We start from the raw sequence: 13,381 nt of genomic DNA on the forward strand, positions 1-13,381 counted from the left end.
CCCAGCACCTCCATGCATGAAACAGTTGACCTAGGAGTTAAATATGACAAATCAACACTGGAACCTATTGTCCCTTTACTTCTGCTCTTTTACACACAATTGAAATGGCATTGCCAATTAAGATTTAAGTCCACTAGAAATAAATATGGGCAAAAGTTCAGAAAAGTGAGAAGGTATTTAGGTTTATACTGACTCTCTAATTAGGCATTCCTCCTGTTCTCTCCCTGGCCTGCACCAGGGTCTCACACCTGGCTGCAGTGACAGAGTTGTCTATTTGGCAGACTTGGAAGAACACAACTTGCCTGAAATCTATGTAATTTCTATTTCTCACATGGTAACACTCAGACAATTCAATATACTGAATCCTTGGCTGAGCTAGTTTAGATAGAGCTCCTGTAAGGAATAAAAGAAACACCCATCCACTACCTAAAGATAATCACTGGTCATTATTCAAACTAATTTAAAATACAAGCTTGTTTTCCACTGTAATTCACATCATTATTCCAAGGAATATATGTTCTGACTATTCTCCACAAATAAACTACTTTATCTACTAAGAGTATATATAGTGAATTTATGTATTTTTACATACGTGCATACACAAACACACACGTATATACAAACACAGGACAACAAAACACAGAAAAATTAGCAGGAAGTATTTCCCAAGAGAATTCACTTAAAGTATAGTTTAAAAAGGGAAATCTGAGGCATTTTACCTGTTTTATAGCTCTGTGATCTATATATATCCCTGAGTTCTTTCATAAGTCGATCTGAAGCCTGAACTGACCCAGAGACTGCACCCTGAAACAAACAAAAGACTCCAAATAAGTGAAAAGTAATATTTACAAACAGCTTTACATTACAAAGTTACACTAACTAGAAGGTATTAACAATATATTAATTTCTGTATGAGAATTAGGTTTCTGGAAAATTAAATACTGTAGTGAGCAAAGTCTACTCCAAAGAAACAAGGCCCTCCCTCTAAAGAAGCACATTAATATATACTACTAAATGCTATAGGTGATACAAACTTTTAATCAAGGTACAACAGGCATTTTTCTGTAAAGGAGCTAAATCTTTGGCATTTTAATTTCCAAGATGGATGCACAGTACACCTCAGAGAGAAATATTTCATTTTACATTCTGTTTTTACACACTGGGAAGAAGAGCAAGACTAATCCTAAGAACAAGCTTCTACACAGAAGGTTTTATTGCTTTCTCAGAGGTATATTTTTATTTGGTCATGAAAAAAGGTACAGGAGTTGGAAAGTACCCACTCTAGAACAGCAGCTTCCAGATGAATAAGACCAACCAATGAATTTAGAAAATGTGGAATAAAAGCAATACTTAGTGCAATTGAGTGAAAAAAAAAAATCAACACCTACACAGAGGAAGACTAAGGTAAGTAAACCTTAAAATATAAAATATTTCTTGCGACTTGTCATAGTTCTTGTGATTTATGCAACCAGGGCAAAATTCTCTTCTGTTCTTTTAGAGCTCAGCTCTGTATTACTGAGCACCTCAAAGTGTGAGAAAACTTAGCACACAATTTTCTTATATGTTATGTGATTACTCTGCTTATATATCCCACCCAAAATACCACTTTAGGTTCAAGAATTTCAAAAAACACAGAGATAAAAGTTAGCATTATAAGATTTAAAATACTGAATAGGAACAAGGACTCCAAATGAGCTAAGGTAGTTACCACCCCAAAGCCTGACCCTGTGACACTTGGGCTTTCACCAACAGTTTGTTTCCCAAAGGTAGATGGTTCCATTAGACCTTTGCAGTTCCCTTCTGCTCCTGTTCTTCAGTCACTGCACTGAAATACAGGCTAATACATGGAGCTCATAAGCGTGGCTGGGGGGGAAACCAGGACAAAAAATAAAACTGCCCCACTACCAAATAAAAAAGACCCACCTAGAATAATTCAGCCTGTCTGTATCAAGTACTGACAGAGTAAGTTGATGAGTTTGCTTTTTTACTCCACCTAAAAATTCAAAGATACTTATTTCTTCAGTTTCCTTCCAGACATTATGAACATCTACAAACACATCCGTTTTGGACAGAAGCGTCAGAAAAGTATTTCTGGAAGAATATGAAGCAGCTGTGACCAGTGCCTAATACCTGAAACACCATCCCTGTTTGCCTGAAGTCCACAGTGATGTTTTATATTCCGCAAGCTCTTAATTGTGGGACTAAATTACTTCTTAATAAGAATTAAGTATCATTAACAGTTACTTGATGCTAAAGCCTCCACATAGTCCTCTGACTTCTCTGTCCAGTAGTATCAAATAATACACTTGGCTTCACACTAGAATCTGTAGACTATTCTTTTAAGGCTATTCATTTTCATTTGCCTTTGGATTTAATTATGCAGATTTCCGAAATTCCACTAGTTTTTCCTAACAGACGGGTGTGAAGGATGAACCTTGCAATTAAACATGCAAATAACAGGCAACTCCTTTCATCCGATTAAACAAAAGCTACATAAAGACAGGGCTTCAGACAAGTAATTTTTCCGTTTACTATGCCCCTCTCTATAGAGCAGTATCAGACAAAGAAGGGATTTCTCTAACACCAGGTACATGAAATTTTACAGAAGAAGGTTGTTTATATGCCTTATCTGCATATTACTACTATTTATGCCCACTATTTGCAGATTAGCTAAAAAAGGAAGCATTACACTTAACCAGTTAACATAACAGTGTTAGCCACCATGCTTTGTACAGTTGTTCTGCTTTGTGAGAGTTAAGATTGAGACTTATCAGTATGTTGAGTCTGGAGGAAAGAAATTTCACAGACATGTGTCAAGATTTTGGTTTTCTTCTGTGCAGAGCTGTGCAAATCCTTGCCCCTGCTACTGTATTTCTTACTGAAAGAAGGAATTTCCTTGCACTTTTCACAGATTATCCACCTATAAATACAGGCAATTTAAGAACAAGTTAGATGGTCAAAGACATCCTGTGGAAAACTACCTCCCTCATTGCATCTCTATTTCCATCCAATTAAACTACTGAATTTCTATACATAATGTTGGAAGCTCATCTTGGCAAATGAGAATTTAAGTAACTTCTATATTGGAGACATTTAAGCACCAAAGCTTAACACACCCACATCCCCCTAAACTGCCATTATACCTGCTGATAAAATGAGGTGGTATTAAAGATGTTAGTTTTAGTGTGTATAAGCAAGCCTCAACACACTTTGTCTAGAACAGTGGTTTTCCCCTTTTCCCTAGAGTTTCTAATTGGGCTGCCCACTCCTTATATAGCAGCATTAAATAGTTACACTTGCTACTCTAGAGAATCGATAGACTGTAAACCAGTAATCTACAATCAGGAGAAAGAGGATAGAAAGCTTAATGTAAGAAGTTTAGCACAGGAGCTTATTTTATGTGCTCTGAACTACCCTTGGAGGAACTTGAGGAGGAAGGTAACAGCTAAACCTGATGGTAAGCCTAATGCCAAACACCACTGCTCTGAAACATGCCTTCATTCTGGTGTCACTTGTGGTTTTTGTAGCTACTGTTAAAGTGCAGTTTAGAAGAGAGCACAACTTGCATCACAGCACTGCATGATACAGAGCATTGAGGTCAGTTTTGACTATAGTGATACTAAAATTAAAAACTTTTTCCATAACACACTACATGCAAGTTATAATTTCAAAGATTGAACTCAGATATAAATAACCGTATCTTTCTGGAAAAGTGGCACTTGACACTCCAAGGGAGATAAAGTTCCCATTTTTCAAATTGTGACAGTAAGATTTATAGTTGCAACTGCCTCAGAAATAACTGGTCAATCATGGGATCTGACGGGTATCTGTCACATGGGGCTGGTGCCAAAAGCAGAAAGGCAAAGCCAATTCACATGAAGTAGTTAACTGAGCTGCCAGACCAGACCCAAGGGACATTTTTTTCCTAATAAGTAATCAAATAGGCACAAGAAGTCTCACTTGATCATCCTCTCCTGTACTAGCATATTTTGTGGCTCTCCAGAACAACGAGCAGGGTAAGATGGAGAAATCCCTGCTACAAGAGGCAAACATCCTTGTTGACAACATGCCAATTGCTGAGAGCTGCAAATAACAGAGATACCTGATGCAGGAATTCCCACAGCCAAAACTGCTGGACATGAAAAATATTCCTGAGATGTATCACTACAAGCCTGTCCTATTCTCAAACTCTTCCCCGCAAGGACGAGCTTCTGCCACTGTCAGAAACATGAAACCTGTGCCGCAGTCGGACCAGCACTTGCCACTGCCCTGCTGTACTAAGGCCACAGAGATACCAGGGGTTTCTTTTCCCCTTCCAACCCTCAAAATGCACCCACAGCCTGCTCTTCCCCAGAAGTTATAGGAGGTAGGAGGTGCAGTTAACTGCAGTTTTATATCCGAAGATCCGATTGTTTGTTTTCTGTCTGATCAGAAAAATATTGTGAACACATCAGAACACTACAGGAAACCTCCTCACTCAATACATTTCAGATGATTTAGCCACAAGACCAAAAATTACCTACTGAAACAAAACATGCTAGCTTCTCCAAGAAAATAAACCGAAATCTAAAATGACCCAAAAAGAGCTAAAGAACAAGTTCCACCGTCACCGAACTTTCTCAGCATTTGTGCAGAAGCACGTTCATTCCTAGAAGTAGGTTCATACTTCCTTCAAGGATTAGACTAAAAATAGAAATGACACCTTAGATTTCATAAAAACTGAAGATGAAAGTAGAGACATTGGAGACTTCTAAAGGGAAGTGCTTAAACTCCTCAGTATGAGATGGGAAAAGCTAATAGCATTATCTAAGAAAGAAAGGCATTAATCTTTAAAACGACTATGTGGGCAAAGACCTCAACACAAGCAGCAGCAAGTTGTTAAATATTTGAAGTTAAAAAAGGTCTTTGAACTGAAATCACCAACTCCAGGTAAGCAAGTGGTTCTTTAAAGTTATTACAATGTTAAGAGAAGGATTAATTCTTGCTCCAAGTTACATACTGTACCACAAGCCAAATTTGTGTCCTGATGCCAGCAAGGAGGATGGGATTAAGGATACTGCCAAGGACAGAACTAATTTACAAAATTAGTAAATACACATTCTTAACTTGTACAACACACATAAACCCTAAAAACTCCTATGGCAACGTCTTGAGAAGCAGAAAAATGTCTTTAATCTATCAGGAATAAATGAGAATGGGAGTGCACACACTGCTTTCCCATGAACAAGCCTTGAGCATGATCTGTAACTCCAGCCTGCACTGCAGCTGAGGGGAGAGGACAACCCATGGACTTGGGCCAAAGAGCATGGAAAGGAACTGAAAAGTCTTCTGGCTGCACTGGGCACCAGTCTAAGTCCTACATTATGCTGCACATTCCCTTTTCCAACAAGCAGCATGTAAATGGCATGGGTTTGTGGTACTGGCCTCTGCTGAGGAAACAAAGTATCCCAAAAGGCTGCGTGGCTCCTGTAAAAAACAGACTATGTTTAGCCACTGCATTTAAGTTTGTGAAACTCATACTGTCCTCTAAGAAATCCAGTTGTGAGGGCTGTACAGACTTAAATTTTGCTTTGTGTCAGGATACTCAGCAAATTTCTGCTCTTAGAGCATGGTTAGCACATTGTGTTAAAAGTTCCCTGTTTTGGCAGCATGGAGGACCATTAAAGTGCTGCTGGGTTAGCTCTGTCCTAGGTCAGTAGCACAGCTATAGCTTTTGGTTCTCCAGCATCTAAGAGTAAACCCTCACAAGTCCTTTGAGAAATCATTTCAGCAGCACAGCTATTTCTGGTGACCCACAAAAATACCACAGTTCCTCAGCAGCAGCTGAATACCCCGTTCCCTGTACTCAGCTGACCTTGTTTATGCGCCAGCATCAACGAGAGTGTCTTGGCATGAGAAACAGCTATTATGTAAGTTGAATCTGCTGTTGTCAAACAGAAAACCAGCAGTGTTCATTTTGGCTCCACTAAATGTGGAGGGAAAAAGCAACAGGAAAGGTAATTTTTGCCAAATGGAAAGAGAACAGATAGCAAAAGAAAATCTGCAGTTTGAAGAGGCTTTCTGCACCAAGGAAGAATGCTGACACTACAAAAACTTTTTTTTCTGTTCTACCAAATTTTAGATGGTTGTAAAGCAGGCTATGCCTTTCAGGCTGCAAGAGGATATATTTTCTTTCACAATTAAAGACTCCTTACTATTAGGAGTTATACACACAGAAACAAACCCTCACTAGGCATCTTCTCAAACAGTGAACACTCAAGTTTAAATAAAACCAGTAAGTGACTGCTGTGTTTACAGTTAGTCAAGTCTCAAAACCAGACTTGACTGCACAGCAAAAGCAGTTTGGGACCTTACGTATACCTGGTTTTAAACCCTGAAATACCAATCAGGTTTGGGAGTTAAAATTTTAAAACCCTTTGACTGAAGCAGATCAAACAGAAGTATTAAATTTCATGTTTTACACATTTTAAGCCTCTATGAAAAAAAAAAGCTCTGATTTCTTTGGAAGTCAGGGTAAACAAAATTAAGGTTGTATGGCATCATCATACCCTCCTACATGCACCTTTGACAAGTGGAAGCCTCTCTGGAACTCGGCACTTGTGACAGAACGTTTCTAAACCTCTGGAGAATAAGCACTTTTTCTACAACTGCCTGCTGGCAAGATCATTCAGGAAACTGACAACGAAGCTGCAGAGCTGCTGAAGGCCCCTTGCTTCATGTATGGCAATAAAAATCTGCACAACAATCCACCAGCGTCCAGTAATTTCCAGGTGGCATAGCTATTACTGAAAAATAAGCTCATGCATAAAATGGATTTAAAGCACAGGTTTACCAAGTATTTAAAGTCACCCATGACTTTTAATACAGTCCATTTTAAATATGGCTTTATTTTTTTACTTTAATAAGGGTTCAGCAACAAAAATCACACTCACAGCCTAGGTGCATTCTGCTGAATGTAATTTTGTAAATGTAAAAATGCCTTTGTAACAAAGGCACCAAGCAAGAAAGAGAGGGACAACCACATGGATATATCTGGAAATGAGCAGCTAAACAGTCAGCTACAGGTTCATTTATGTCTAGGTGCACAGCAGTGGCCTTTGTTGAAAACCACATCTATTTTAAAGTCAGAAGTACTGCAAAGAAGAAGCATGGAATCAGTAACTCACATTTAAGTGATCTTGCCTTTGATTTTTTCTGATTTTTTCTAAGATTGCAAGGTTCTCTTTTTCAATGCCTTCATCCTCAGATTTCTTCCCATCAACTGGTTCCTCCTCCTTCATATCATAGTGATCCAGATCTTCGATGTCCTACAGGAGAGAGGAAAGTTAATTGCAAGTAACTGTACAATGCTCTTCATTCAATGAAACCCTATCCAAGGGCACTTGGGATACAGTCACATACTGCACAGCACTAGGTATTTGTGACTGTTGGATGCCATTTCTGTTTTGTTCTAACTTCACTCTCAGCCAACACTATCCACTGGAAGTATAGGGAGCCTTCATAATACAAATGAAATCTGAATTCACAACATGTTTCTGGTCACAGGAACAATCACAACCTCTGCAAGAAGATAGGATTGTAGAGAATTAGCCCACTGAAGTAAATAGCAAACAGGACTTGAGAATCCAAAAGTACTCAAAGCTAGAGTGGCTCCAAGGTGTTTCTAAAAGCAGACTCTTTTGCAATCAGAATCCTAGCTATAATACACTTCTGGCAAGCAGTAATTAACATATCTGGCAGAGCTACAGCAACCCTTCAAGAAAGTTAAATATTAGAAAACTAGGTGTACTTTATTCAAGGTTAACATTTCAGCTAAAGATTAGATGCAGTAATTTTGGAATCAGGATGCAAGACAATTCTGTGGTCTAGCACTGTGATCACACAAGCCAACACCTCGGTTGTATGTTCTAGACCAAGGCACTAAAAATCCCTCCACTCTGTGTCCTGAGATGGGGTTATCTTGTCGCAGAGGAGCACTCTGAGCTTCAGACAACTGCCTTAAGGAGATTCAAATGCTGGCTGTGGAGAGGAGGGGAAGGATGTAAATACCTTGACATGAAAAAGGAAGCACTGCAGCAGCCACACCAGCAAGCTTTGGTTACACAACTACCAGATATACTCCAGTATGCAGAGCTCTGCCACACCTGAGGCTGCTCTTTATGCACCATCTGTTTGCATGGCAGGAAAACTCAAATTCAAGGATGCCCTATGTAGTAAGAAACACACCTGGTGCATTTGATGACCCTGTTTCCTTCACCTGTAACAGACTTTAGACTGAGTATTCTTTAAAATGCTCATGCTTCTCCAAACAATAGAGCCAAGGAATTGCAAACTGCTTCTCCATTTAGAACTGGGACTAGATTACATGATGCAGATATCACTGCCACACACAATGCCCCCTTGACAGCTTATAAATAATGGAGATCATTTCTTTTTTGTGTAAAGTAACCCAAAAAGAATGCAAAAGGCTACTCTAGAAGTCTGCAAGCAATAAGAGCCTTGTGGCAGCAGAATATGGTACACACCACCTTTACAGCAACACCAGCTCCAGCAAACTTAGATCAGGCTGAATATGGCATAAGAGAGGCTGCTTCAAATTAATTTTAAAAACTTGGTACCATTTAGATCTTTTCTATAGGAAGATCTTTTATTCAGAAAGAGTTGTTCATTCTTACTACACCTTCATTAAAAATCTAAATCTGAAGTAGTCAAAACAGTTCTACTATAAAAAGGCTATCTATAGTGGTATAAAAAGCAAGCATCTTGGAGCTACTCCAACATGTAACAGAAGCAAGCAAAAAGGGTGATTCTTACAACTAAAGAGCTCATTAAAGAGAGCACCATGTTGACAGACGTGGACATAAAAGTCTAGTGTGTCTGTTTCGATGGCCTCCCACTTCCTTGAATTTATTACAGTTAAAATCTAGCTCACCCATTTAATGAGTCAGCAACTGATTTACTCTCACAGCCAGTCTGCTTCAATCTGGCACTTCCAACTGCATCAAAGCCAGTTCACATGCTGCTTGAAACAGGAGTTAACAATGCAAAAACATACTGATTTGGCACACAATGTTATGTATTGTTTGACTAAAGCACAAACAGATGTCCAATTCTCTGTATCCAAGTACCTCACAGCTGAGATCTAGATTTAAGAAAAAAAGTTCACTAGTTTTATGGTTGAAGTGAAAGCTGACATTCAGTTCAACATCCAAATTTTAATTATCTTTTCTGTTGAACTCCAGGGAGGTTACATTTTATAATTTGGTTTAATTATTAGCCAGACATTGCAAGGCAAAATGCTGAAATTCAACTAGATTAGGACCACAATCTCATATATAGACATACTTCACCCATATCTTCTTCCTCCTCCTCCTCTGATGTAACTTCTTCTGTTGTTCCATTCTGCAATACAACAATGAAGGTTCTGCATAAATTCTGCATGGGCTCCTTTCTTTCAAAATCACCAAGTCTACTCTCAAAGAGAAGTAGTAAGTGCGAAAGTTAGCCTTGTCTGTAAAGGACTGAAGTTTGACATGTAAGATGCATAAAGATGCTTTTCTGGGGTATGACAGTGAAGAGATTTTTGCATGAAGCAAAAAAATAAATAGAATGTCACAATTAATTCCAATTAAGCTGTAAGTAGAACCTTTAGATTCATATAAGGAACATCCTCTTCTGAGACAGTGACAAATGCAACAAACACATCAAGTGGCTTACAACCCATGATCTCTTAACCATGAAATCAGATCATGGCTCTGGCTGGTATCCATCTACATGCTACACCCTAGAAAGAAAAAAACCCAACAAACTTTAGACCTCCAGAACTTAATGGATTCTTTTTCTCACTATCTAGAACTTCTATGCAGCCACTACTATCATCGTGTAGCCATTGCTATTAGACTACTTTGAAATATCAAAACAATACATTGAGTTCATTTTTCATGACTTTCTATTTCAGGATACCACTCCAAGCTCAGGAAGTGTGAGCTGCAGTAATACTCAGGAGAATTCTGATATGCTTGTCCTCTGCTTACTCTTCCTTTGGCAAAGAAGGTACGACACTGCTCTAGACAATATATGGGACCAGATGGATCTTTGGTCAGAGTTACTAAGGCCACTCTTATTTAACTTGCAAACTGTCTGACATTTCTGGCTAAGAAACCTTCCACGAGTTTGTTTTTGAGTTTCATAGCACATGAGATCCTTCACAAAGCTACACCCTAATATCACAGCCCATTGCCTTACAGCTGCACTGCTGAGTGGGCAGCTCAGAGAAAAGACCTATAAGGATTACAATTTGGCACATGACCAAAAATTAAGCAAGTTATTTGTCATTACTACAGTAGTACTGTCACCACAGGAAAGCCATCTGTTACTCTACAGGAGTTTTTTAGCAATCATTTCATCTTAATGTGTACAAGCAAAAGCAGATCCCACAATCTTACTAAAAATACAAAAAAGAACAGTTACTGTCAGTTACCAGTTCTGTTTTCAGCATAATACAAAACATTTTGGTTAACAAGAACACCTCACAGGCTGTAACAATTCTTAATTTTTCAAGTGCACAAGAAATAAACAAGGCACCTCCCTACCCGAAGTAACATATGGCCTTGATATCCCATGTCTCTGCAAGGGATTGAAGGAGGAAAACATCAACAGCAGTTCATCCAAGTGCACAGTGTAAACACATACTCTTCAACAAAGAGCCCAACATTTCAGAAAAAGTAAGTTTGGGAAGCACTCCAAGTACACAGCAATTGGCTTGAACAGTGTTTAGGAGGGAATTAAACTTGACAGCATTGGTATCACATACACACCTTTCAACGATACAGGAACTTCAAAGGGAATTATGTAATATTATAACACCATTATTAAATGGATTTTGCAAAAAAATTCAGATTGAAGACACCATAACACAAAACTGTTTTATATCTCAGTTCTGGCTTATACAAGGTTTAATCATTCCCATTATCTTGCTTCTTGGAGTTGAAAAAACAATTCCTTTATTGGCATAAGAAGGAGTCCACAGCTTTTTAATTTACCTGTCCAGCTGGCAATGGCTGATCTAACATTTCAACATCTGGATGCTGAGGAAGATTATATAATCTGCAGAGGTCACATATTAATCGCTTCAGCTGCTGAAGAAGCTAAAGAAAACAAGAAAACATGGAAATGTTTATTTAAACCAAAGCACAGAGCAATATATTTTGAATTTTCTTCACACATTTATCCTGAACTTGAAGTCAGGGTACAGCATTTAAATCTGCTCAGGCTGGAATAAAATTTCCTCTGTAACCTTCATAGTAAAGTCCCCACAATAGAAACTCAAGGACATGGCAAGTTAAAGATGACTCCCATTCATCTTCCTACATCTAAGAAAAAAGCCATGAACAGAAAAATAATCTACTCTGACAGCATTATCTATTCCAAACATAGGTGTCTGAGCCACAAATCACTATGGAATAAGCAAATGGTCAAATCCCACAAGACAAAATGGTCCATTCCCATTTCCCAGGTTAAAAAAACCATGTCTTCAAAACACAAAGGAGGAAGTCTGGTTTTCCATATCCTGAATTCCTTCACAGGGCACACCAGCAAGGCAGTGGAACAAGAGAAACCCTGTCCAAGTCCCAGGAGCCAGGCAGGCTCTGAGCTGGAGCCCAGGCACTGTGCTTGCTGTATCTTGTGTCACGGTGAGGCACAATCTGTTACTAGCTCTGACTTCTGTTTCCGACCTGCAGTGTTCCATTGACCCTGCTCTGTTAACTGCAAACTATGGAACACCTCACACTCACTAATGCAAGCCAGAAAAAAAAATTTATTCCTGCAGAAACGAACATTAAGTTTGCTTTTTGATCACCCCAGTAATTAAGTTGATTTCCACAGCTGTTAACTTTCTCTAGGCAGCCTCAGATTCCTAGTTAAGGCCAAGACATTAAAGACCATACTACTGCAATTCCTAACTTCCCAAGGTCTTCACACAGCTGTGTCAGGAAACAAAAAAAAAGGACTGCAAAATCCATTTGTAAAAGGGTCAACATCTCATTATTTGCAAAACAATACCCTAGATGAAGCTTGCAAAAATTATACAACCATTTATGGACTTTTCTTCCAGATACCAAGGAGAATTTGTCTTGCCACTTGTCGAGGGCAGCATACAAGACAGGCATTTCTGCACACACACTCCAAAATACATTTCTAAAGCCTTGCTATTGGCCAGTTTAAATGCTCTCACCTTACCCCACCGGAAGTGAAAAATTCAGTCTCTCCAGGGTTAAGAACTCATTTCCAAGCCCAAATCACTAGCAGGGATTAGCAAATGTTGCCCTTATGCTATCTGAAAGCTTCAGTGCTTTTCCCTTCTACAGCAGAATTCCACATTGTGTTTAACAGGAATGTTATTTATTCATCTGAGGCCATGAACTGAGATACCAGCCTACATTACAACACTATCACACCACGTCTGCTGTTTCCGCATCATTCACGATAAGTCAATCCAACTCAAAAATTAAGCAGGTATCACCAAAAGGACTGGGGTACCAGCACCACATTTCTTAGGAGTATATACATGAGACACAATAGGTTTTGACAAAAAACTTTCAGTAACAAACACATTGCTCATCAGCATTAAAACTCTACACTTGTTTGAAGTTTCCCGTGTATCTGAAACATCACGAAATCTTTTAGAAGGCAGGAATCAGGTTCATCCATCAAAAAGTTAGCTGCCAGATAGAATCACAGGTCTTAGAACTATTATTTTCAGTATGAGCAAGATGCGTAAAGTTACACTGCTACACATTTTGTTGAGAAACTTTTTCTCTGCACAAACATTGCCTCATGGAGTGCTGGAGCATAAACCACACAATTCTAGGAGCTGTAATTTTTCTTGCAGAGCCAATAATTTGTTTACATCTTCTGTGAATCATACAAAAATAAATCTAAGTGGTGAGGGAAGACTGCCACCATTGGCATTGTGCTGGTCAATTAGCACTGACCTTGGAAAAGCAGATGAACACACTATTAGATGTGTCTTGACAGAAAGAGACAATACAGGCTGCAGAGTTAAGAACTGCTTCCTGCCCTGCTTCCTTCACACCCCCTCCTCCCCACAAAACATCCTGTTACCTGAACTGAAATTCAGAAGAAATTTTTGCAGCCAGGACCTAACACCCTGTAAGTTTCCCTTGCTTCTGAGCACAGGGCCACAAGCAAGGAAATGGAGCACCTTCGAAACAACAAGCTGCTGGCACAACCTGGGCCAAATTACAGCAGCTGTGCCTGACAAGGTCCTCCAGCAGCTTTTCACCTTCTCAGTTCCACTGGCACCAGAGATCACACAACTATGTGGCAGCTTATCAGCTTTGTGGCAGATCAATTCCTG

At 39.1% G+C, this 13,381-nt stretch overlaps 1 protein-coding gene across 1 annotated transcript in view; it reads right to left on the reverse strand.

Moving 5' to 3' along the window:
• The window catches only part of UBE2Q2 (ubiquitin conjugating enzyme E2 Q2), a 46,523-nt gene that overhangs the window by 12,825 nt on the left and 20,317 nt on the right, over positions 1 to 13,381 (reverse strand). The window contains exons 3-6 of the mRNA XM_042021811.1: positions 11,043 to 11,147; positions 9,346 to 9,402; positions 7,167 to 7,307; positions 720 to 804 (exon numbers count right to left, since the gene is read on the reverse strand). Of these exons, the coding sequence (XP_041877745.1) occupies positions 720 to 804; positions 7,167 to 7,307; positions 9,346 to 9,402; positions 11,043 to 11,147 (388 nt within the window). The remainder of the gene's footprint in view (positions 1 to 719; positions 805 to 7,166; positions 7,308 to 9,345; positions 9,403 to 11,042; positions 11,148 to 13,381) is intronic.

This window comes from Corvus kubaryi, unplaced genomic scaffold (genome assembly GCF_017639235.1).
Source record: "Corvus kubaryi isolate FWS band 111438036 unplaced genomic scaffold, C.kubaryi_AGA036_p1.0 37172, whole genome shotgun sequence".
Taxonomy (NCBI): Eukaryota; Metazoa; Chordata; class Aves; order Passeriformes; family Corvidae; genus Corvus; species Corvus kubaryi.